At 43.8% G+C, this 25,869-nt stretch overlaps 1 protein-coding gene across 2 annotated transcripts in view; it reads right to left on the reverse strand.

Moving 5' to 3' along the window:
• The window catches only part of spen (spen family transcriptional repressor), a 100,843-nt gene that overhangs the window by 4,188 nt on the left and 70,786 nt on the right, over positions 1-25,869 (reverse strand). For both annotated transcript variants that reach the window (XM_061904780.1, XM_061904781.1), the window contains 9 exons: positions 23,829-23,986; positions 23,548-23,748; positions 23,306-23,457; positions 21,739-21,864; positions 21,523-21,636; positions 18,548-18,661; positions 18,368-18,468; positions 8,666-16,379; positions 8,226-8,570 (listed from right to left, as the gene is read on the reverse strand). In XM_061904780.1, the coding sequence (XP_061760764.1) occupies positions 8,226-8,570; positions 8,666-16,379; positions 18,368-18,468; positions 18,548-18,661; positions 21,523-21,636; positions 21,739-21,864; positions 23,306-23,457; positions 23,548-23,748; positions 23,829-23,986 (9,025 nt within the window). The remainder of the gene's footprint in view (positions 1-8,225; positions 8,571-8,665; positions 16,380-18,367; positions 18,469-18,547; positions 18,662-21,522; positions 21,637-21,738; positions 21,865-23,305; positions 23,458-23,547; positions 23,749-23,828; positions 23,987-25,869) is intronic.

Raw genomic sequence — 25,869 nt, forward strand, 5'->3', positions numbered from 1 at the left:
TTAACTCTATGTTATTATTAATAATTCATGACATTTATCTTTGTGGAAACACCGATTATTTTAATGATTTCTCACAATAAATACATATTTTTGATGACATGTTTTAAATAGGTTAAAATCCAATCTGCACTTTGTTAGAATATATAACAAATTGGACCAAGCTATATTTCTAACAAAGACAAATCATTATTTCTTCTAGATTTTCCAGTTAGCAGCCGAGTGTGAAGCGACCGGAATGAGAATCAGCACCTCCAAGTCCGAGTCCATGGTTCTCGCCCGGAAAAGGGTGGAGTGCCACCCAAGTGGAGGAGTTCAAGTACCTAGGAGTCTTGTTCACGAGTGGGGGAAGAGTGGATCGTGAGATCGACAGGCGGATCGGTGCGGCGTCTTCAGTAATGCGGACGTTGTATCGATCCGTTGTGGTGAAGAAGGAGCTGAGCCGGAAGGCAAAGCTCTCAATTTACCGGTCGATCTACGTTCCCATCCTCACCTATGGTCATGAGCTCTGGGTCATGACCGAAAGGATAAGATCACGGGTACAAGCGGCCGAAATGAGTTTCCTCCACCGGGTGGCGGGGCTCTCCCTTAGAGATAGGGTGAGAAGCTCTGCCATCCGGGAGGAACTCAAAGTAAAGCCGCTGCTCCTCCACATCGAGAGGAGCCAGATGAGGTGGTTCGGGCATCTGGTCAGGATGCCACCCGAACGCCTCCCTAGGGAGGTGTTTAGGGCACGTCCAACCGGTAGGAGGCCACGGGGAAGACCCAGGACACGTTGGGAAGACTATGTCTCCCGGCTGGCCTGGGAACGCCTCGGGATCCCCCGGGAAGAGCTAGACGAAGTGGCTGGGGAGAGGGAAGTCTGGGCTTCCCTGCTTAGGCTGCTGCCCCCGCGACCCGACCTCGGATAAGCGGAAGATGATGGATGGATGGATGGATGGATTTTCCAGAACAAAAATGTTAAAAGAAATTCAAAAGACTTTGAAATGAGATTAAAATTTGATTTTACAGATTTTCTAGATTTGCCAGAATATATTTGAAGTTTGAAGAAATATTTCACCAATATTCTTTGCCGAAAACACAGAAGCTATAATGAAGAATTAAATAAAAATGTATTTATTATTCTTTACAATAAAAAAAATAATTAAATTACTTGAACATTGATTTAAATTGTCAGGAAAAAGAGGAGGGAATTTAAAAGGTAAAAATTTCTATGTGTTTAAAAATCCTAAAACCATTTTGAAGATTGTATTTTTTCTCTAAAATTGTCTTTCTGAAAGTTATAAGAAGCAAAGTAAAAACAAAAAGGAAAGTGAGGACCAAGTCTTTATAAATATTTTTCTTGGATTTTCAAATTCTATTTGAGTTTTGTCTCTCTTAGAATCAAAAATGTCAAGCAAAGCGAGACCAGCTTGCTAGTAAATAAATACAATTTGAAAAATAGAGATGGCAGAGGGGTTAGTGCGTCTGCCTCACAATACGAAGGTCCTGCAGTTCTGGGTTCAAATCCAGGCTCGGGATCTTTCTGTGTGGCGTTTGCATGTTCTCCCCGTGAATGCGTGGGTTCCCTCCGGGTACTCCGGCTTCCTCCCACTTCCAAAGACATGCACCTGGGGATAGGTTGATTGGCAACACTAAATTGGCCCTAGTGTGTGAATGTGAGTGTGAATGTTGTCTGTCTATCTGTGTTGGCCCTGCGATGAGGTGGCGACTTGTCCAGGGTGTACACTGCCTTCTGCCCGATTGTAGCTGAGATAGGCGCCAGCGCCCCCCGTGACCCCAAAAGGGAATAAGCGGTAGAAAATGGATGGATGGAGGCAGCTCACTGGTAAGTGCAGCTATTTGAGCTATTTTTAGAACAGGCCAGGGGGCGACCTGGTGCCCCCTGCCCTAAAGCAAAGGTGTCAAAGTGGTTTTCACTGAGGGCCGCTTCTAACACTGAAATACTAATATTACACAATTTTTTAATGCATTTTTTCAGTAGATTTAAAAAAAAACTAAAATTAAAAAAAAAAAGGTAAGTTGCAATAATTTCACCTCAAACTTGAGGGTATATTACTGTGAATGAAAAAAAATTACTGCTGTCTTTATGGTTGAAAAAAGGCAGCTCGAATAGAATAGAATAGAATAGAATATATATTTTTCATTGTACATTGTAAACAAAACTAATTAAGTGCAAATTCATAATAACACATCAAAACAAAAGAACATAAAGAGATAAAAAATACATAAAAATAGCAAGCACGCAGCTCACATGCAGTCATTCTTGTCATGTGTTCTCTTAAATCTGTTTGCTCAGTTGCCAAAATTTTGCTGTAAATCTTACAATTGTTTACTGTAAATAAAAAAAAACTTCAATTTTACAGTAAAATTTTGGTACCTGAGCTGCAAGTTTGTGTTGTTTTTTTTTTGTTTTTTTTTACCACAAATTAACAACTGTAGATTTTTCGACGTGTTACTGTAAATGCCAAAACGGCATCAGAGTTTATTACGGTAAACGTTTTTTTTTTCCCACATAGAAAAAAATGTTTTAAAAACCACAGTAAATTTCAAATTTTTTTTACAATGAAATCTATTGCTACTTTTACATGGCACAATTTGATGGATAACTTGCTTTGAATGTATTATTATTAGTATTTATTTCCATTTTAAAATGGTTTGAATGTTTGATAATATATTTTTGCATAATTACGCAATATTTACGTTAAAATAATTTGTGATTACATGGAGGGCATCTATTTTTTTAAGAAAGAAAACATTTAGTAAAAAAAAAGTTACAGTACTTTATTGATACATATCATTTGCAGGCTTTTGAGGGCCAAATAAAATGAAGTGGAGGGCCACATCCGGCCCCCAGGCCTCGAGTTTGACACCTGTGTCAAAGTCACAGGTTTCACACTGGCACAAATATAAGGTAAAACTGAATACAAGACGACTTGTGTTTTTAAGTCCAGCTTTTGGAAAATTATTTAAGAATCAAAGATAAAAGCAGACATAAATATTACAGATTTTTGTAATAATCAGTATAATAACTGGTAGTAAGTGGCAATCGGATCAATAAAACCAATCACCGCAAATTAGGTGCAGCCTTGCAACTTTGTGCAATGCCCATTTTTGGTCATTGGGGTCATTGGTCTTTCTTCATTGCTCAAACAGCACAATTGCTGTTGTCCCACAGAGCTTAAATCTACTTCCTGTTCCTGTCTGGAGTGCTAAGCTTTCTGGGTAATGTATTATACAAACATTTAGCAACACACCAGCCTCCTGACTTCTAGGCTTACACATATTTAGACATCTATTAACCGTTATTGATTTATCCAAGAACATATTCTCTTTGGCAAAGAGGCAGCAATTGCATGACTCAAATGTTGAAGTGTGATGATAATCTCTTATTTCCCACCCAAAAATGTGCACTAAAGATTGCTTCCAACTAGAGATGTCCGATAATGGCTTTTTTGCTGATATCCGATATTCCAATATTGTCCAACTCTTAATTACCTATACCGATATATACAGTCGTGGAATTAACACATTATTATGCCTAATTTTGTTGTGATGCCCCCGCTGGATGCATTAAACAATGTAACAAGGTTTTCCAAAATAAATCAACTCAAATTATGGAAAAAAGTGCCAACATGGAACTGCCATATTTATTATTGAAGTCACAAAGTGCATTATTTTTTTTTAACATGCCTCAGAACAGCAGCTTGGAATTAGGGACATGCTATCCCTGAGAGAGAAATGAGGAGGTCGAGGTGGGTGGGGATTTTTACGGAGTAGCGTGGGTGTATATTGTAGCATCCGGGAAGAGTTAGTGCTGCAAGGGAGTTCTGGATATTTGTTCTGTTGTGTTTAAGTTGTGTTACGGTGCGGATGTTCTCCCGAAATGTGTTTGTCATACTTGTTTGGTGTGGGTTCACAGTGTGGCGCATATTTGTAACAGTGTTAAATTTGCTTATATGGCCACCCTCAGTGTGACCTGTATGGCTGTTGACAAAGTATGCGTTGCATTCACTTGTGTGTGTGAAAAGCCGCAGATATTATGAGACAGGGCCGGCACGCAAAGGCAGTGCCTTTAAGGTTTATTGGCGTTCTGTAGTTCTCCCTACGCCCGTGTACACAGCCGCGTTTTAAAAAGTCATATATTTTACTTTATGAACCGATAATTTCCGATATGACATTTTAAAGCATTAATCAGCCGATATTATCCGACATCTCTACTTCCAACAGTTCATGAATGCTGTGAATGTGCAGAGGGTTGATATGCATGAACACATATGCATGTTTAGGATGGATAAACAGAACACCACATTGCTTGGGGGTGTTTCTTTCTGTATTTTTTTTATTTTAATATTGAAATATAAATTGGCTATAGAGCGTTTTCCGTTCGGGCTCCAGTACTCTGGAATGCCCTCCCGGTAACAGTTCGAGATGCTACCTCAGTAGAAGCATTTAAGTCTCACCTTAAAACTCATCTGTATACTCTTGCCTTTAAATAGATCTCCTTTTTAGACCAGTTGATCTGCCGCTTCTTTTCTTTCACCTATGTCCCCCCCTCCCTTGTGGAGGGGGTCCGGTCCGATGACCATGGATGAAGTACTGGCTGTCCAGAGTCGAGACCCAGGATGGACCGCTCGTCGGGACTCAGGATGGACCGCTCGCCTGTATCGGTTGGGGACATCTCTACGCTGCTGATCCGCCTCCGCTTGAGATGGTTTCCTGTGGACGGGACTCTCGCTGCTGTCTTGGATCCGCTTGAACTGAACTCTCGCGGCTGTGTTGGAGCCACTATGGATTGAACTTTCACAGTATCATGTTAGACCCGCTCGACATCCATTGCTTTCGGTCCCCTAGAGGGGGGGGGTTGCCCACATCTGAGGTCCTCTCCAAGGTTTCTCATAGTCAGCATTGTCACTGGCGTCCCACTGGATGTGAATTCTCCCTGCCCACTGGGTGTGAGTTTTCCTTGCCCTTTTGTGGGTTCTTCCGAGGATGTTGTAGTCGTAATGATTTGTGCAGTCCTTTGAGACATTTGTGATTTGGGGCTATATAAATAAACATTGATTGATTGATTGATTGAAATAAAACAGTATAAAATGTTAACAATGAGGTCCGAGTATGTACTTTTACTGCCATCTAAGGTCTGTGTGGTATTACATTTTAAACTTGAAATTTGTTTCATAGCAATCCTGTGCTTCAGGTTAAAGTTACAAGGAACACTCAGAACATTGATAACAAAAGTCATAATATCACAAGTTAATTCAATGTTATTGAAAAAAATAAAATAAAAGCGTTGCAACATTTGCCACAATTTTCTTTTAGCCCGCAAAGATGCCAAAACAATGCCTGAAACTCGTGGAGGGACTGTTGACAAGAACAAGAAAGTTTGATCACATTACGCCTGTACTGGCTCACCTGCACTGGCTTCCTGTGCACTTAAGATGTGACTTTAAGGTTTTACTACTTACGTATAAAATACTACACGGTCTAGCTCCAGCCTATCTTGCCGATTGTATTGTACCATATGTCCCGGCAAGAAATCTGCGTTCAAAGAACTCCGGCTTATGAGTGATTACCAGAGCCCAAAAAAAGTCTGCGGGCCATGGAGCGTTTTCTATTCGGGCTCCAGTACTCTGGAATGCCCTCCAGATAACAGAGAGGCCACCTCAGTAGAAGCATTTAAGTCACATCTTAAAACTCATTTGTATACACTAGCCTTTAAATGGACCCCCCTTTTAGACCAGTTGATCTGCCGTTTCTTTTTTGCTCTGCCCCCCCCTCCACGACAGATTCGGTGGCCAAGGATGAAGCGCTGGCTGTCTAAAGTCGAGACCCGGGGTGGACCGCTCGCCTGTGGATCGTTTGGGGACATCTCTGCGCTGCTGACCTGTCTCCGCTCGGGATGGTCTCCTGCTGGCCCCACTATGGACCGGACTCTCACTATTATGTTAGATCCACTACGGACTGGACTCTCACAATATTATGCTAGATCCACTCGATGTCCATTGCACCTGTGGCCCAGGGGGGGGGTTCACCACATCTGCGGTGGCCTCCAAAGTTTCTCATTGTTTAATGAAATTAAACAATGGATGTCCGCTAACTTTTTGCAACTCAACGCCAAAAAAACGGAAATGCTAATTATCGGTCCTGCTAGACACCGAACTCTATTTAATAATACAACTCTAACATTTGACAACCAAACAATTAAACAAGGCGACACGGTAAAGAATCTGGGTATTATCTTCGACCCAACTCTCTCCTTTGAGGCACACATTAAAAGCGTTACTAAAACGGCCTTCTTTCATCTCCGTAATATCGCTAAAATTCGCTCCATTCTGTCCACTAAAGACGCTGAGATCATTATCCATGCATTTTTTACGTCTCGTCTCGATTACTGTAACGTATTATTTTCGGGTCTCCCCATGTCTAGCATTAAAAGATTACAGTTGGTACAAAATGCGGCTGCTAGACTTTTGACAAGAACAAGAAAGTTTGATCACATTACGCCTGTACTGGCTCACCTGCACTGGCTTCCTGTGCACTTAAGATGTGACTTTAAGGTTTTACTACTTACGTATAAAATACTACACGGTCTAGCTCCAGCCTATCTTGCCGATTGTATTGTACCATATGTCCCGGCAAGAAATCTGCGTTCAAAGGACTCCGGCTTATTAGTGATTCCCGAAGCCCAAAAAAAGTCTGCGGGCTATAGAGCTTTTTCATTTCGGGCTCCAGTACTCTGGAATGCCCTCCCGGTAACAGTTCGAGATGCCACCTCAGTAGAAGCATTTAAGTCTCACCTTAAAACTCATTTGTATACTCTAGCCTTTAAATAGACTCCCTTTTTAGACCAGTTGATCTGCCGTTTCTTTTCTTTTTCTCCTATGTCCCACTCTCCTTTGTGGAGGGGGTCCGGTCCGATCCGGTGGCCATGTACTGCTTGCCTGTGTATCGGCTGGGGACATCTCTGCGCTGCTGATCCGCCTCCGCTTGGGATGGTTTCCTGCTGGCTCCGCTGTGAACAGGACTCTCGCTGCTGTGTTGGATCCATTATGGATTGAACTTTCACAGTATCATGTTAGACCCGCTCGACATCCATTGCTTTCCTCCTCCCCAAGGTTCTCATAGTCATCATTGTCACCGACGTCCCACTGGGTGTGAGTTTTCCTTGCCCTTATGTGGGCCTACCGAGGATGTCGTAGTGATTTGTGCAGCCCTTTGAGACACTAGTGATTTAGGGCTATATAAGTAAACATTGATTGATTGATTGATTGATTGTCCCATTGGGTTGAGTTTTTCCTTGCCCGGATGTGGGATCTGAGCCGAAGATGTTGTTGTGGCTTGTGCAGCCCTTTGAGACACTTGTGATGTAAGGCTATATAAATAAACATTGATTGGCTGATTGAGTAGATTACAATAAACAATGATATTCCATTTTAAAAGTAGCATGATATTCTTTTGTAAAAGTAGCATGGCGCCACCTACTGGTGTAGATGTATAAATCTCAAGACCCCCCCATGTAAGACGAACTGTCTTTTTCCTCGACTTTGATCTGGGGGGGAAAAAGTATTGTCTCGTATTTGGGTCAGTATGAGGCTTTCAAGTCGCCGTCCCTGCATGAATATCTTATGAGAAAAGTACAAAATCACTAGACCTGGCATGACTGCCCAGTCCAATATGGCGTTCATCGCTAATCACCTTTATTGCAGGTTCACAAACCTACCTGTTTTGTTTTTGTTATTATTAACAACAGTTTTACACATGTGAATGTGTGCCATAAAATCATGTACGCACTTAACAAAGATTCAATTAGTAAAAAGAAAAATTGGTCAACCGATGTCCCAAAGCATATTACGGCTAGTAATGGTTCCATCCATCCATCCGTCCAAATTCTATCTCAGCTACAATCGGGCGGAAGGCGGTGTACACTCTGGACAAGTCGCCACCTCATCGCAGGACCAACACAGATAGACAACATTCACACTAGGGCCAATTTTAGTGTTGCCAATCAACCTATCCCCAGGTGCATGTCTTTGGAGGTGGGAGGAAGCCGGAGTACCCTGAGGGAACCCACGCATTCACGGGGGGACATGCAAACTCCACACAGAAAGATCCCGAGTCCGGGATTGAACCCTGACTACTCAGGACCTTTGTATTGTGAGGCAGACGCACTAACCCCTGTGCCACCGTGAAACCCTAGTAATAGTTCCACTTGGTGTTATTCCTACCGTCAAAAGCTGGACCATGTCAATGGAGCGATGCCCAGAACGTTCCGTCTTGGCATCAGGCCGCGGCTGAAGTGAACTCGATGTGGGCACCACAGGCAGTGGTGTTGTCAGAAAACCCGGAGGGCTTTTCTGCGGCGATAGCTCCGGTTTGTGATTCAGGCCAATGGGAGTCGTCATCGGAGACTGGTAGGAGGGCGACACTCCCTCCCGTGGTATACGGGACATGTGCGGGATGTCAGAAGAGGTAGAACGGCGGAGGTGGGGACTCTCGGGCTTGACGTCGCCAACTCCCACAAACGACTGGGGCATTTTCCGCCTATGCCCTAGATCATGATCTAGAGGAATCTGATATTTGGAAAGTGAGGAAATAGATGAGAATAAAGATACACGATAAGGTGAGCGTATTCTACAAATGTGCTTAGTCATGAATAAAAGCATACCTGTGAAGATGTGCAGCTTTGGTTCACCAGGCTGTGTACCGATGAAGAATGTCCAGCTAACTGCGGAGGGAAGCCCCGTGTGTCATGATACACGGGAAATGAGGCAGCACTCCCATGATGCACCAGCTGGATGCCGTGAGGGTGAGGAGACACCATTACAGGACTCGATGCGTGGACTGTCCTGATTCTACTTTCATTGGTAGGTGAATGGATCAGCTGTCCTTCCAGTGGTTTGTGGGCTTCTTTTCTTGAAATTTCACTGCTTTTCCTCACTACGAGACCCTGAGAAGGGCTCGTAATGTTGCTTGACGACGTTGTCCCGGGATCTGAAGCGTGTCTTGTTTCAACACCGGCCTGCTCTCCCAGTTGCTGATGTGTGAGGATGCGCTGGTGCATGTCTCTATACTGGTCCATACATAAGCTTGGATGGTGGCCCCTGCGATCACTGTGAAGCATTACGCCATCTGATTGAAGCTGTGGTACTGAGGGTCTGCTAAGGTCTTGGTTAAAGGGTCTGGAGTCTTCCTCATTTACACCACCACTTGACAATGACCCTTGGGAAGCTGAATGAGACTGCCTGATGACAACAGACTGAGAGATGCCCGAGTGTTGCAGAGGAGAAGAGAGAGAATTACTTCGTCTTCCGTAGTTTATGGCAGACATAGGCGTCGCATTCATCCTGGCTTCGTTGGTCACACACTGGGTGACACTTTGAGGTTGCATTATGACAGAAGACTGTTCTGAGTGCGGATGTTGTACAGCGGCACTGTAAGCAGGTATTGACATGCCGTGACCCATGACGACCGAGGTTCCCGGTGAACTGCCAGGAGTACAGGGTTTGCCAAAAGGTGAGGGGGAGTGAACAGTTTGTGGGGACTGGGGATCTTGTTTTAAGTGTAGAGCTGCGCGATCAGTTAGTGTGGCAGGGCTGGAGTTACTACGTGATCCAGAAAATGAGGGATGATGAGGGTTTTTGATAGGGCTTAGGTTAGACTGTTGGACAGATTTGCCAACGTCTATCCTTTTTGGAAGGGTTTCGGTTCCTAGTCTATTTCCATGCTGTTTTTGTATCACAGGCTGGTTGTACACCAAGACTTGAGGAGAAGAAACGGGCTGTGGAAACATTTTAACCACACTGCCCGGCGATGTTGTATGATATGAAACTTCAGGCTTGTCATATCTTCGACTGTCCTGCTTGGTGCAGGAAATGACAGGTTGAGCGTTGTGATACTGGCTGCTAGAAAGAACACTGGTGTGCCCATAAGCAGATGGACTTAGGGACAATTTTATGTTGGGTGTCTGGGACGACGCGACAACGGAATCCTGCTTTGTGTGTGATTTAGGCACAGACTGCTGAAACTCAATGTCCCCAGCACTGGCTTGAGGAATTTGACTGATTTTGGCTCTCATTCTGTGAGGTCCTTCGGTCTTCTGTCCTGAATAACTCAGAACAACAACACCTTCTGATGTATTTACTCTGAGGCCAGGAAGTGAGCGGCTTGTCTCCACCACGGAACGTCCTCTAGTTGCTTCTTTAACCGTATCTAGGTCACGGTTCCGATTATTCTCATTAGAATTTGCTCTAAATTTTTGTTTGGGCAAAAACTGACACATGCTCCGGCTACTAAGGGAAATCCGTGGAGTTTCGTCTGTATCGTAAGGTATCGGAATGCGACTTATCACTGAGGTAGCTGGGGAAATGACTGTATGTTGGGTGTTCTCAGCACAATTCTTTTGGGACTCAGTCAGTGGAGAAGGTTTGTGATGCATAGACTGGGGGGGTAAAGAGAATCTTTCCTCCACATGCTTTGGACCCATTGCAACAGAGGGATTTTCATTTTCTGACATCTGTAACGGATCTGACAGAGTAGATGTCACCGTAGTGCTGGGTATAGAATTACTGTGTGATGCAGAAACATATTTGGGTTCCATTAGAATTTTTCTTAAGGTACTGGAACTCGGATTGACATCAGAAGCCTTAGTATCAGGAGGCATTTGAGGATTGATTGAAGAGTGTCCAAGTGAAGTGGAAGCTGATACTGAAGAAGTTGCCACTGTTACCTGGCAAGGTGGGGCAATAAAGATTCTACTTTCTTCAGTTCTCTGAGGCCAGCTTGGCGAAATTGCCATTTTGGCAGGTCTTATTAAGGGTACACCTGACTGGGTCATAGGTTGTAAACGGGCAGGTGCAGGGGTAAGACTAGAGGAAGATGGCTCTGCTGCTTGCAAATGCTTTTTGCAATTAGAGATGGTGCTTGGATTTGAATGAAAGGCTGATTCTTTAGGAACTGGCTGTTCAACTTCTGGTTGTTCTGCCTCCTTGGGTGTGCCTAATGATATAGCACTTGCAACATCACGTCTACATGTCGCAACCGCTGTGACCACAGATCCTGCTACGGTCGTCCCCGTCGTAATAACTGCTGCCTTGGAATTTATGATTTCTGGATCTTCCGGGATTGACTCAGGTAGTTTCAGAGGGGAGGGCTCTGGATGTACTCTTTGTTTAGCAGATTTTTCTTTCTTATTGACTGCACATTTTCGAGTTCTTGACTTTCTCTGGGTTTTGGCTCTAACCTTTCCAATTTTCTTAGGTGTAACTGGGCATGGAGAATCCGCAGTAATCTTAGATTCCGCCGTTAGACCCTTTGGACTGCTCATTGAAAGACCATCATCTGAGTCGGCAGCAAGAATATTATTTATAACCATGTGTGTTTCAGGTTCCATCATCTCACTGGAAGAGGCAGACAGCAAAGAATCAGGTGTGGGGATTAAGGCTGTGAAAGTAGGAGGGGCAGTGAAAGCATCTGCATCTGCTTCTGCACATGCTTCTTCAGCTGTGATGGAATCAATAGCAGCGGCAAGTTCTGTTTCACTCGAAGGGTTAGCTCGCTTTTCCTCTTCAACCTCACTTTGTGGCTCCGACACTGCAGGAGGCAATGCGGGGGGTTGAGCAGTAGCAGTCTCCTTGTAAGGCCGTGGAGTTTGCTCTACTGTAAGTTTGGCAATATTTTCAACAGCCTGTTCCAGTTCCATTTGATGTGCCAGGATCGCAGAAGCCGGTAGCACAGCTTCCGATACAGCGTCTTCATCGTTTTGCATATCAAGCTCCTTTGACTGTTTTGGAAAGCAAATTGTTTTTGATTCTTCCTTCTCTACTAATGTCTTGGTTTTCTTAATGCTGGCTTCAAATGATTCAGAGTCGTCATTCTCAGACCGAAGTAAACCTTTAACATCATCAACGCTTACACGTATTTCAAGATTTCTTAGGGTGTGGGACTTATCTTCAATGGCTTGCTTGGTATTTCGTTTCAACCTTGGTGTTTTCATTTTTACACTAATTTCAGGGTGTTTGCTTTCTGTGGTTGTGTTCTCAATATTCCCATTAGTAGAAAAAGAGGCAGCACCTTTTTCCTTTTTATGAGTTTGCAATGTTGTGTCAATTTTTTCTGGTAACTTTTCAAATGGATTACAGTCTTTTGGTTTCAGCTCTGATTCATCAACATTTGTCATGGTGGTTTGTTCTACAGTGGTGCCCTCAGACGGTTTATCAAATCTGCCGACTTTTTTATTAACTGGATTTGATGACGTCATTTGTGTTTGCTGGACTTTCTGAGTCCTGGGAGAACGCCATCCCTCGAATGATTTCACAACTTGCGGAGTGGTTGAGTTCTCTCCAACATGAGTGCTCTCATCCGTTTTCTGCGAATCCACTTTTATTAGTAATGTATTGTCAACTTTTGGTTTGACACCTCTTTTAGGGGGACGTCCTCTTCTAGGATTGGTAGTTGGAATTTGAATATCTTGCTGTATTGGTTCTTTTTCAGTAATACGTTTACGCATTGTTCGTGATGGCTCAACTACCTCCTTAGCAGGCTGTTCTCCTTCATGTATAGTGGCATATACAGATCTCACGTTCCTTCGCCGTGTTCTGCCATGAACCAAAGTTGACTCGATGTTTTGTTCAGATTCTGTTGCATTCGTTGATGACTTTGAAGTGGTTTTACATTCCACTGCTCCTTTGGAGGCTTCCGCCCTGGAAGATGAGCTCCTTTTCAGTTTCTCTCTATCAATACGTTCACTCTTTCGTGTTGCGGGTTTATCTTTTGGGGGAGGTTTTGTTGTGCGTAATATTGGCAGCGTTTTTGCCCTTTTGTTCTTTGGCTGTCTTCGGTTTGTCACTGGTTTTTCAACCTCCATCTCTGGCATACATACTTCAATTTCTATCTCTGTTGTCTTGGATTCCTCAAAAATATGTGTTTCCTGAGTTTCTGTTTTAGATTCGGTCTTTTCATCACATACATTTTTCACCTTTGTATCCTCAAGGAAGGTATCTGAGGTATCTGCATTCTCACGTTCTAAACTAGTTACACAACTCCCAGGAGTTAGAGGCTTAACCTCCACAGGATGATTCTGTTTCATTGTCAAACTCTCCCCTAGCTCTACTTTTGGGACAATTAACTCTATGTTTGTTTCTACTTCATTTTCTGGCTCTGAAAGTAAAAGTGGAGGGTTTATAGTTAGTTCAGGAGTGAGCGCTTTCAAGATTTCGAGAACAGGAGGAGATAGAGAGGCGTCAGGAACTGGCTCGACACGTTCTTGTTGAGATGGCACATATTGATCAACGGGCGGTGTGACAACATCATTATTTTCTGGTAGAGGCGTTTCTTTTGGACATGGAAGAGATGGGGAAACAGATGTGGGGGTCACCTGGGCACAAAGTGATTTTTCATCAACCTTCGATTCTGTACTCGTAGTCTTCTCATCAGAGAGCAAATCATCACAACCTGGCACTAAATTGTGTTTAATATCCACCCCAACTGAATTATTCTCATGTTCGAGTGGACAATGGCCCTTGTCTCTTTGCTGTTGAAGCTCCAAAAACCGACTGCGGAATAGTACTATGGGCTCTCGTGGAACATCACCATCTTCAGATTCAGTCTTTACATCAGGAACCCCTGGATTTGTACAATCCTTTTCAACTCCAGTTTCCGAATGTTGCTCTTTACGCTCAAGGTGCTGCAAACGACGAGAATCCTGTTCAAAGATCGAGCTATGAAGGAAGCGGGAGGCAAACAATTCCTGACGTTCTTGGTCGTGAGGCTTAAGCTCCTCTTTTTTTTCGTGTAGGTTTTCATCAGAATTTGCTCGGGTTTTCTTCTTTTTCATATACCAAGAAGGAATCGGACGGGGTGCTAACTCTACCTTATTTTTATCCGAGTAGCTGTGCGTGGTTGGAAAGCGTGACGGGAGAAAGGACCAGTTGTCTTCCCGTGCAGAGTAAAGTGTCTTTGCTCTTTCAAGGAGTGCTTTTGTATCAGGGGTTATGGTTTTATCTAATGCAAAGGAGTAAAATTTATTCTTTTCTAATGAACCAGAGAGTTTCATTTCCGTCATCCTTTCATCACGCTCCCTGAGGATATAAGACAAGGAACGACTGGACTTGGGAGATATGCGTTTTCTATCACCATCATCATCTGAATCAGACTGTACTTCTCCTGGTTCTAAATCCTGACCAAGGCATTTACCAATGGTTTCATGTTTTCTAAGCTCACTTGGGAAAGCCATTTCCATTTTTGGAGAATCGGACGAAACCTTTCCGACCCAATGGTTCACCAAGTCCCCACTGCAGCCAAGAAATGAGGTCTTTAGCTTTGCTTGCTCAGTTCCAGATGTCTGAAAATGTCTAGTTTTCAGGCCCAAGCTATTTTTCAATGACTGTGTGTTTGACATATCTTCTTTTATTATAGGTGACTTTCTATCTTTGTTTATGACTGATGCAGAAATCTGGATAGTTTCATCTTCCCTCTTTAACGAAATAGCAACTGCTGTGGATGTTAGACGCTCCAAAATCTCCTCGTCCAACTTTTGGGACGTTCCAAAGTGTCGCTCTATTTTCGAAGTAACTATTTCCGAGTCAAAAGTCTCATTTCTTTTTCTTTTACACAGAGAGAAGTCATCGTTGTTTATGTCCCGGTTTGATTTTTTCATATCATGTGTGACGTAATCAGTCCCAAAATCTTGAGCTTCGTTGCTAGATGAAGTGTCGTACTTCACGTCACGCTTGTCCAGATCACACAGCTTGGCGTGCAGCCATCGGTTCTGTTCCGTATTTTTTGTGAAAGCATTAGTCTGACCAATGTGCGCCGACTGTTCCTCATCTTCGGATTCTCTGCAATGCTTTCCACTTTGTTCCTTTTCACACAATACCTCTCTCTCGTCATCCAAATTGAGGGTGCCATAACTCGATGTCTTTGCGAGACTGGAAGTATTTTCACTTTTTGAGCCCAATAATTCCATCTTTAAGTAGGGGTAGTGTAAAGGCCCTGAATGTTCATCAGAGAGAGCTGCTGGCTGGGACTTTGGCTGAGTAGAACGGCTTAAGGAGTTGTTTTCACAATGTTGTCCCTCATTAGGACTGTTAATGGAAAATATCCGGACAGATTTATCCCGGTTATGCTCCTTTTTAAGCATCTTTTTTATGAAAACGTTCTTCTCGAACTCTGGGTCTTTATTATTCCAAGGCTTAAGAAGTACAGATGTACCCAGGTCATCCTCACTGATTCTCTTCTGTCGATCGTTTTTGCCCGAGTCTTCAAACCGCCTTTTTCTTGCAGCTAATCGATCAAAATCCATAGAAATGCCACTGTCAAAACTAATCTCCGATTTCCCATGTTTTTTAGACTTTATTTTCACATCCATATCGATATGTTCCACTACACTGTGCATGCTTTTATCTCTGGTCGTCTTTGCTTGCTTCGTGAGATCCCCTTTTGTAGACTCCGTGCGAAAAAGAGGACTTCTTTGGTCCGCCGAAGGTGATGCCAGTCTAGGACTGTCACTCCCGCCCCTCAATACTTGTTTTTCGTGACTAATCAGTTTGACTTCTTTTTCCTTCACACGCGTTAGCTGCACCACACAAGGCAGAAGATCTAACTTGGCTTTAATTGAGCCATCTTTCGGAATTTTACTGTTTTTACTTTGAACAGTAGACTGGGTCAAGTCAGGGTTTATGTGTCTATCAAGTTCAGGCTCGGTATCGCAGGTTTGAATGATTGGTGAAGTAATTTTGAGCTTTTTAAGTCGCTGTCTTTCACTTTTGTCCTTGTCCCCTCGATCTTTACGTCCAGTCCGCTTCTCCTTTTCCACAATGTTCACCATTTCAACTTCAAACACACGATCCTTTTCAAATTTCTCAGTCTTAATGTAACGTTCCGGCCGCAGCTTTTCAAGTTTTTCAAATCTGGGCGGGGAGACGGAACTGCAGCTACCACTTCTTTCGGAAGATCGACAACATATTTGGCGGTCCGAATCGTTTGGTATCCTTTCAGAGAGGGAAGGTGATACTGTGGGGCTGGCGGGACGACGAGAAGTAACAAGCGTTGGGCTTTGGCTCCGTTCAACGGTTCTTCTCCCGTGGTCATGACCACGATCCGTCTCAAAGCGCTCCCTCTCCCTCTCACGTTCCCGTTGCAAATAACTGTATTTACGAATATCTTGCTCATAAGGATCGGCTCTATATTCCCGATATTCCCTGGTGTCTTCATAGTATTGTGGATCGTAGTAATCTCCTTGATATGGATCCCATTCGGTGTAGAACTCCCGACTTCTGGCTGTGTATTTACGTCGAGGATCTTCAGCATAAGTCCCCGGTGTGCGGACATTTTCATAATATTGTCTTTCCGTTTGAAATTCATACTGAGAGCGTCGATCATCCCTGCCAAGCAAAGTGGAAAATAATGCATATTAAATACAATGACTGACATTTGAAGAGCGTATAGAGCAGACCTGGGCAAACTAAGGCTTTAAAACTTTCAATCAGGCCCGTCGGACATTCCCAAATAATTGTTTTGACGTTTAAAGGGGAACATTATCACCAGACCTATGTAAGCGTCAATATATACCTTGATGTTGCAGAAAAAAGACCATATATTTTTTTAACCGATTTCCGAACTCTAAATGGGTGAATTTTGGCGAATTAAACGCCTTTCTATTTATCGCTCTCGGAGCGATGACGTCAGAATGTGACGTCATATAGGTAATAAAGCCGCCATTTTTTCAAACACATTACTAACACTGGGTCTCAGCTCTGTTATTTTCATTTTTTTCGACTGTTTTCCGTACCTTGGACACATCATGCCTGTTGGAGGGTGTAACAACACTAACAGGGACGGATTCAAGTTGCACCACCGGCCCAAAGATGCGAAAGTGGCAAGAAATTGGACGAAATTTGTTCAAAATACGATAGTGTTAGTAAAGCCGACGAAATGGTCAGTCGTTTGTTCCGCACACTTTACCAATGAAAGCCATGCAACTACAGAGATGGCAAGATTGTGTGGATATCCTGCGACACTCGAAGCAGATGCATTTCCAACGATAAAGTCAAAGAAATCTGCCGCCAGACATCCATTGGATGTGCCGGAGTGTCTGCGCATTTTACCGGCGATGCTAAGGCAGACATGGCACAGAGATGTATGGATAACCTGCAGATGCATTTCCAACGATAGAGTCAACGAAATCACAAAGGTGAGTTTTGTTGATGTTATTGACTTATGTGCTAATCAGACATATTTGGTCGCGGCATGACTGCCAGCTAATCGATGCTAACGTGCTATTTAGGCTAGCTGTATGTAGATTTGTAGCTATATTTGCATCCAGCGTTTCCTTCCACCCACATTTAATGCCAAACAAACACTTACCAATCGACGGATTTAAGTTGATCCAGTGTCACAAGATGCGAAAGTCCCGAACGTTTGGTCTGCACATTTTACCGGCGATGCTAAGGCAGACATGGCCGAATAGCGTCAATAGCTATTCGCTCAATAGCTTCAGTTTCTTCTTCAATTTAGTTTTCGCTATCTGCCTCCATACTCTAACCCTCCGTAACATGCGTAATCTGTTGAATCGCTTAAGCCGCTGAAATCCGAGTCTGAATCCGAGCTAATGTCGCTATATCTTGCTGTGCTATGCGTATTGGCATCACTGGATTTCGTCAAAGGAAAATGGACGGTGGCTTCACAGATAGCGAAAATCAGGCACTTTAAAGCCTTTTTTCGGGATATTCCGGGGATGGGTAAAATTTTGAAAAAAACTTTGAAAAATAAAATAAGCCACTGGGAACTGATTTTTATTTGTTTTAACCCTTCTGAAATGGTGATAATGTTCCCCTTTAAGATGGAAAGTGTAGCTGCCATTATGATGTGTAGTGAGTCTTCAACTACACTAAGTCTTTCAATGCTTGGAATCTGCATGATATACTAGTTACTACGGTCATCTAATTAGTTACTATGGTCCTCTAATTAGTTACTATGGTCCTCTAATTACTTACTATGGTCACTATGAGATTTCTCAGATTGTAGGTGGGGTTTTTTTCCCCACTAAGTTTGTTGCATTTTGGTCGATTGTAAAATACGTTGTCAATATTCAGTGTTTTATCACTCATATTTAATATTGTAAATCCCACATTCATTATCATCATTGACATTCTGGGTGTCTCATTCAGTAAAAAAAAAAAATTCAAATTCCATTCTGTTTTTTTAAGGCGGTCTGTCATAACGTTTTTAGCTTTCAATTATTATTGTGAGGTTTTGTATTAGTGTTCCTAAAAATAGACATACCGGGGCCCCCAGACACACTTTTTTATCTAAATCTGGCCCCCCGAGTAAAATAATTGCCCAGGCTTGGTATAGAGTTAAGGAAACAAACCTTCTTTCAGAAAGAATATCATAAAAATCTCTAATGTCCTGGCCAGATGCTTGCATTGAACGGTAGAAAGCCATCTGACTCTCCTGGTTTGCAAAGTCCACCTAAAAAACGAAATAAAGTTATTGGTTGTTGATTTAACAGCCACTTAAGACATCTTAGACACGTTTAGGGCAGGCTTACTTTTATTTTAGTGCCTCCTATCTTCCATCCCTTTGTGTCTTTTACAGCAGCTTGAGCATATTCAATGTTGTTATACAGGATGAGGGCCATTCCTTTCATACGATCAAACACAACCTGCAAAAGAAGATGAACTTTCGATGAATTTGGAAAAGTATTGCAACCTCCATCCATCATCTTTCGCTTATCCGAGGTCGGGTCGCGGGGAAGCCCGGACTTCCCTCTCCCCAGCTACTTCGTCCAGCTCTTCCCGGGGGATCCCGAGGCGTTCCCAGGCCAGCCGGGAGACATAGTCTTCCTAACGTGTCCTGGGTCTTCCCCGTGGCCTCCTACCGGTCGGACATGCCCTAAACACCTCAGGAGGTGTTCGGGTGGCATCCTGACCAGATGCCCGAACCACCTCATCTGGCTCCTCTCGATGTGGAGGAGCAGCGGCTTTACTTTGAGTTCCTCCCGGATGGCAGAGCTTCTCACCCTATCTCTAAGGGAGAGACCCGCCACCCGGTGGATGAAACTCATTTCGGCCGCTTGTACTCGTGATTTTGTCCTTTCAGTCATAAGCCAAAGCTCATGACCATAGGTGAGGATGGGAACGTAGATCGACCGGTAAATTGAGAGCTTTGCCTTCCGGCTCAGCTCCTTCTTCACCACAACGGATCGATACGGCATCCGCATTACTGAAGACGCCGCACCGATCCGTCTGTCGATCTCACGATCCACTCTTCCCCTACTCGTGAACAAGACTCCTAGGTACTTGAAATCCTCCACCTGGGGCAGGGTCTCCTCCCCAACCCGGAGATGGCACTTTTCTGGGCGAGAACCATGGACTCGGACTTGGAGGTGCTGATTCTCATACCGATCGCTTCACACCGGGTGAGAGCTGAAGATCCTGGCCAGGTGAAGCCATCAGGACCACATCATCTGCAAAAGGCAGAGACCTAATCCTGCAGCCACCAAACCGGATCCCCTCAACGCCTAGAAATTCTGTCCATAAAAGTTATGAACAGAATCGGTGACAAAGGGCAGCTTTTTTAATTTATTTTTTATTCTTCGCAATGTTGTTGCAATACTTTGAAATTTGGCAAAGTATTGCAACATCCATCCATCAACTTTCGCTTATCCGAGGTCAGGTCGCGGGGAAGCCCAGACTTTCCTCTCCCCAGATACTTCGTCCAGCTCTTCCCGGGGGATCCCGAGGCGTTCCCAGGCCAGCTGGGAGACATAGTCTTCCCAACGTGTCCTGGGTCTTCCCCGTGGCCTCCTAACGGTCGGACATGCCCTAAACACCTCCCTAGGGAGGCGTTCGGGTGGCATCCTGACCAGATGCCCGAACCACCTCATCTGGCTCCTCTCGATGTGGAGGAGCAACGGCTTTACTTTGAGTTCCTCCCGGATGGCAGAGCTTCTCACCCTATCTCTAAGGGAGAGACATGCCAGCCGGTGGATGAAACTCATTTCGACTGCTTGTACTTGTGATTTTGTCCTTTCAGTCATAAGCCAAAGCTCATGACCATAGGTGAGGATGGGAACGTAGATCGACCGATAAATTGAGAGCTTTGCCTTCCGGTTCAGCTCCTTCTTCACCACAACGGATCGATACGGCGTCCGCATTACTAAAGACGCCGCACCGATCCGCCTGTCGATAACACAATCCACTCTTCCCCCACTCGTGAACAAGACTCCTAGGTACTTGAACTCCTCCACTTGGGGCAGGGTCTCCTCCCCGACCCGGAGATGGCACTCCACCATTTTCCGGGCGAGAACCATGGACTCGGACTTGGAGGTGCTGATTCTCATCCCGATCGCTTCACACCGGGTGAAAGCTGAAGATCCTGGCCAGGTGAAGCCATCAGGACCACATCATCTGCAAAAGGCAGAGACCTAATCCTGCAGCCACCAAACCGGATCCCCTCAACGCCTAGAAATTCTGTCCATAAAAGTTATGAACAGAATCGGTGACGAAGGGCAGCTTTTTTTATTTATTTTTTATTTTTTGCAATGTTGTTGCAATACTTTGAAATTTGGCAAAGTATTGCAACATCCATCCATCAACTTTCGCTTATCCGAGGTCAGGTCGCGGGGAAGCCCAGACTTTCCTCTCCCCAGATACTTCGTCCAGCTCTTCCCGGGGGATCCCGAGGCGTTCCCAGGCCAGCTGGGAGACATAGTCTTCCCAACGTGTCCTGGGTCTTCCCCGTGGCCTCCTAACGGTCGGACATGCCCTAAACACCTCCCTAGGGAGGCGTTCGGGTGGCATCCTGACCAGATGCCCGAACCACCTCATCCGGCTCCTCTCGATGTGGAGGAGCAGCGGCTTTACTTTGAGTTCCTCCCGGATGGCAGAGCTTCTCACCCTATCTCTAAGGGAGAGCCCCGCCACCCGGTGGATGAAACTCATTTCGACCGCTTGAACTCGTGATTTTGTCCTTTCGGTCATTAGCCAAAGCTCATGACCATAGGTGAGGATGGGAACGTAGATCGACCGGTAAATTGGGAGTTTTGCCTTCCGGTTCAGCTCCTTCTTCACCACAACGGATCGATACAGCGTCCGCATTACTGAAGACGCCGCACGTCTTACGATCCACTCTTCCCTCACTCCTGAACAAGACTCATAGGTACTCTTGGGGCAGGGTCTCCTCCCCAACCCGGAGATGGCACTTTTAAGGGCGAGAACCATGGACTCGGACTTGGAGGTGCTGATTCTCATCCCGATCGCTTCACACCGGGTGAGAGCTGAAGATCCTGGCCAGATGAAGCCATCAGGACCACATCATCTGCAAAAGGCAGAGACCTAATCCTGCAGCCACCAAATCAGATCCCCTCAACGCCTAGAAATTCTGTCCATAAAAGTTATGAACAGAATCGGTGACAAAGTGCAGCTTTTTTTTTTTTTTTTGCAATGTTGTTGCAATACTTTGAAATTTGCCAAAGTATTGCAACAACATTGCAAAAAAAAGTCAGCATTAACTTTAAATTACCTTGACAACATGTCCGTAGCGGCAGAAATGCCGGGTAAGAAACTGCTCGGTCGTGTTTGATGCTAATCCGTCAAGCCAGACACAAGTTGTCGGCATACTCTTTCCAAAGCCCAGCTGAAAAAACAACAACAATTTGTTGTCAAAACAAGACTACAAAACAAGTATTGTACATTATCAATAGCCTTAGCTTTGTTTATAGGTAGTGTCAAATTTCACCTTAAGTCTATTGTTTCCAAGGTACTCTCCATCCATCTTCTTTATGGCTTTGCAGACACTTGCAATGTCACAGTATTGCAGAAATGCATATTGAGGGGCTCCATTCACTTTCTTAATGTCGATATCCTTCGTGATCATTACAAAAAAGAAATATATCATCAGTAAGCAATATCCTGTCAAACTTGAGTCAGGCTTTGTTTGTGTTTTAGTTTTTCCTCTGTGTTTAGTATTTCCTGTCCTTAGTTCCTGTCAGCACTCTTATTTTGGTTCAGCTTCCTGTTTGTCTCCCTGAGTGCTTTGTTTCCCCTCAGCTGCGAATTGGCACCTGGCCACACCTGGTGTCAATCAGCCCGCTCCTACTTGTACCTGCTTCGTCTTGTCGTATATTATCTCTCCTGTCGTGTCGTACCCTGTCGTGTCTTTGCAGCGTAGCGGTAAGCTATATTCGTTTGATGTTTGTAGCTTACTGTTTTTTGTTCCCTGCTTCCAGTTTGTTCTTTCATTTTACAAGTACGACTTCTGTTTCCTGTTAGATACCTGTTAGCTTCCACGCGAGTTGAGTTTATACCAAAATGGATACATGGATGATACAGCAGAGGATTGGGAGAATGTCATGTGGTCAGATGAAACCAAAATAGAACTTTTTGGTGTAAACTCAACTCGTCGTGTTTGGAGGAAGAAGAATACTGAGTTGCATCCCAAGAACACCATACCTACTGTGAAGCATGGGGGTGGAAACATCATGCTTTGGGGCTGTTTTTCTGCTAAAGGGACAGGACGATTGATCCGTGTTAAGGAAAGAATGAATGGGGCCATGTATCGTGAGATTTTGAGCCAAAACCTCCTTCCATCAGTGAGAGCTTTGAATGGTTATTTTCCACCATAATTTACAAAAAAAATGTTTTAAATTCCTACAATGTGAATTCCTGGATTTTTTTTTTCACATTCTGTCTCTCACAGTTGAAGTGTACCTATGATGAAAATTACAGACCTCTGTCATCATTTTAAGTGGGAGAACTTGCACAAACAGTGGCTGACTAAATATTTTTTTGCCCCACTGTATGATTCAGTTTAAGAGACCGTTCAAACTACAAGTGTTCACAAAGTAAACAAGACAAGAATTATGATGAACATCTTGAACCATTTTTTTTTTCCTTTTTATTGAGACAAAGATGATTTCTAGTGTGAATTATATTTATATAGCGCTTTTCTCTAGTGACTCAAAGCGCTTTACATAGTGAAACCCAATATCTAAGTTACATTTAAACCAGTGTGGGTGGCACTGGGAGCAGGTGGGTAAAGTGTCTTGCCCAAGGACACAACGGCAGTAACTAGGATTTGTGTTTATAATATCTGTATGGTATATTCCTTATTTATTTGTTCAGTTCTGTTACAGAAAATAATAAAATTGGATAAAATTGCTATGGTATGAACATGGGTAGGATTAAATAAGCTCTGCTTCCTACTCCTTTTCGGACGTGCTGTAATGAAACCACTGGAATTGTGTGATGCATGACATTGTAACGTATGAGTCTTCAAAATAAACGGAAACTGAATATAAACTTACCACAATTTCCCCAAAGCGCTGAAAAATGTTGAGCAGGTCATGGTACGTGGTGGTTTTCTCCAAATTCCCAATGAATAATGTCCGCGTGGCCTTCGGATGAAACTCGTCTATCCTTTCATCCAGGGGCCGGAACTCGTTCTCGCTTTCAGTCTCTGAAAAAGATCCATCTCTCGTAATAAATTCGTGTATTTTACTTCCCGATCTTATCAAGCCACAGAAGACAAACAGATATGAGAACATACCTGGACCGTTCCAGGCGGTGACATCTATTTGCATTCCAAAAAAAAGCTTTCCCTTTGAAGCTCCCAGAGCTTTTTCTTGGTCTTCTTGCTGGCGGAAAAAGACGAGTCCGTAGCGCTCCTCCGAAGCGCCATGGATTTGGACGGATGTCACCTTTCCGTGCTTTTTAAACTCGTGAAACAAGCCATCCTTTAGACTGGTATCTGTGGTGGAACGGAACACGTGTATTGAAGTATGCAGATCAAGGGGGAATTTATTTGGACACCATGTTCTGACAAGTCACCTGTAGAGCGCACAGGAAGATTTTGGACCTTGATGCCGAAGCTTTTACGTGGTTCCTCCTTGTCAAGAGATGATAAAGGAAGTGCCGATGGGGCTGGGATAGCGGCTGACTGTACTGAGCGTGCCGGAGACTCATCGCTTGAACTACTGCTGGAGTCACTGAAGCAAAGAAAGACACAAGACTGTATTATTATGAAATAATCCCATGCAAAAAAATGCATGGACATGGGTAAAAATGAAATAAATAAAGTTGTCTTAAAGTGTTTTCATGTTGGAGGTCTGCATGGGAGGTCTTTCATGAAACCTTGTAATAACCACGTTTCCATATGAGTTGGGAAATTGTGTTAGATGTAAATATAAACAAAATACAATGATTTGAACATTCATTTCAACCCATATTCTGTTGAATATGCTACAAAGACAACATATTTGATGTTCAAACTGATAAAAAAATTTTGTTGTTGCAAATAATCATTAAATTAAGAATTTGATGCCAGCAACACATGGCAAAGAAGTTGGGCAAGGTGAAAGTTGAGGAATGCTCATCAAACACTTATTTGAAACATCCCACAGGCTAATTGGGAACAGGTGGGTGACATGATTGGGCATAAAAACAGCTTCCCAAAAAATGCTCAGTCTCTCACAAGAAAGGATGGGGCGAGGTACACCCCTTTGTCCACAACTGCGTGAACAAATAGTCAAACAGTTTAAGAACAACGTTTTATCAAAGTGCAATTGCAATAAATTTAGGGATTTCAACATCTACGGTCCATAATATCATCAAAAGGTTCAGAGAATCTGGAGAAATCACTCCAAGTATTATTAAACAATTAAACAAGGCGACTCGGTAAAGAATCTGGGTATTATCTTCGACCCAACTCTCTCCTTTGAGGCACACATTAAAAGCGTTACTAAAACGGCCTTCTTTCATCTCCGAAATATCGCTAAAATTCGCTCCATTCTGTCCACTAAAGACGCTGAGATCATTATCCATGCATTTTTTACGTCTCGTCTCGATTACTGTAACGTATTATTTTCGGGTCTCCCCATGTCTAGCATTAAAAGATTACAGTTGCTACAAAATGCGGCTGCTAGACTTTTGACAAGAACAAGAAAGTTTGATCACATTACGCCTGTACTGGCTCACCTGCACTGGCTTCCTGTGCACTTAAGATGTGACTTTAAGGTTTTACTACTTACGTATAAAATACTACACGGTCTAGCTCCATCCTATCTTGCCGATTGTATTGTACCATATGTCCCGGCAAGAAATCTGCGTTCAAAGGACTCCGGCTTATTAGTGATTCCCAAAGCCCAAAAAAAGTCTGCGGGCTATAGAGCGTTTTCCGTTCGGGCTCCAGTACTCTGGAATGCCCTCCCGGTAACAGTTCGAGATGCCACCTCAGTAGAAGCAATTAAGTCTCACCTTAAAACTCATTTGTATACTCTAGCCTTTAAATAGACTCCCTTTTTAGACCAGTTGATCTGCCGTTTCTTTTCTTTTTCTTCTATGTCCCACTCTCCCTTGCGGAGGGGGTCCGGTCCGATCCGGTGGCCATGTACTTCTCGCCTGTGTATCGGCTGGGGACATCTCTGCGCTGCTGATCCGCCTCCGCTTGGGATGGTTTCCTGCTGGCTCCGCTGTGAACGGGACTCTCGCTGCTGTGTTGGATCCGCTTTGAACTGGACTCTCGCGACTGTGTTGGATCCATTGTAGATTGGACTTTCACAGTATCATGTTAGACCCGCTCGACATCCATTGCTTTCCTCCTCTCTAAGATTCTCATAGTCATCATTGTCACCGACGTCCCACTGGGTGTGAGTTTTCCTTGCCCTTATGTGGGCCTACCGAGGATGTCGTGGTGGTCTGTGCAGCCCTTTGAGACACTAGTGATTTAGGGCTATATAAGTAAACATTGATTGATTGATTGATTGAAGTAAGCGGCATGGCCTGAAACCAACATTGAATTACCGTGACCTTCGATCTCTCAGACGGCAATGTATCAAAAACAGACATCAATCTCTAAAGGATATCACCACAT

Source organism: Nerophis ophidion, linkage group LG06 (genome assembly GCF_033978795.1).
Source record: "Nerophis ophidion isolate RoL-2023_Sa linkage group LG06, RoL_Noph_v1.0, whole genome shotgun sequence".
Lineage (NCBI taxonomy): Eukaryota > Metazoa > Chordata > Actinopteri > Syngnathiformes > Syngnathidae > Nerophis > Nerophis ophidion.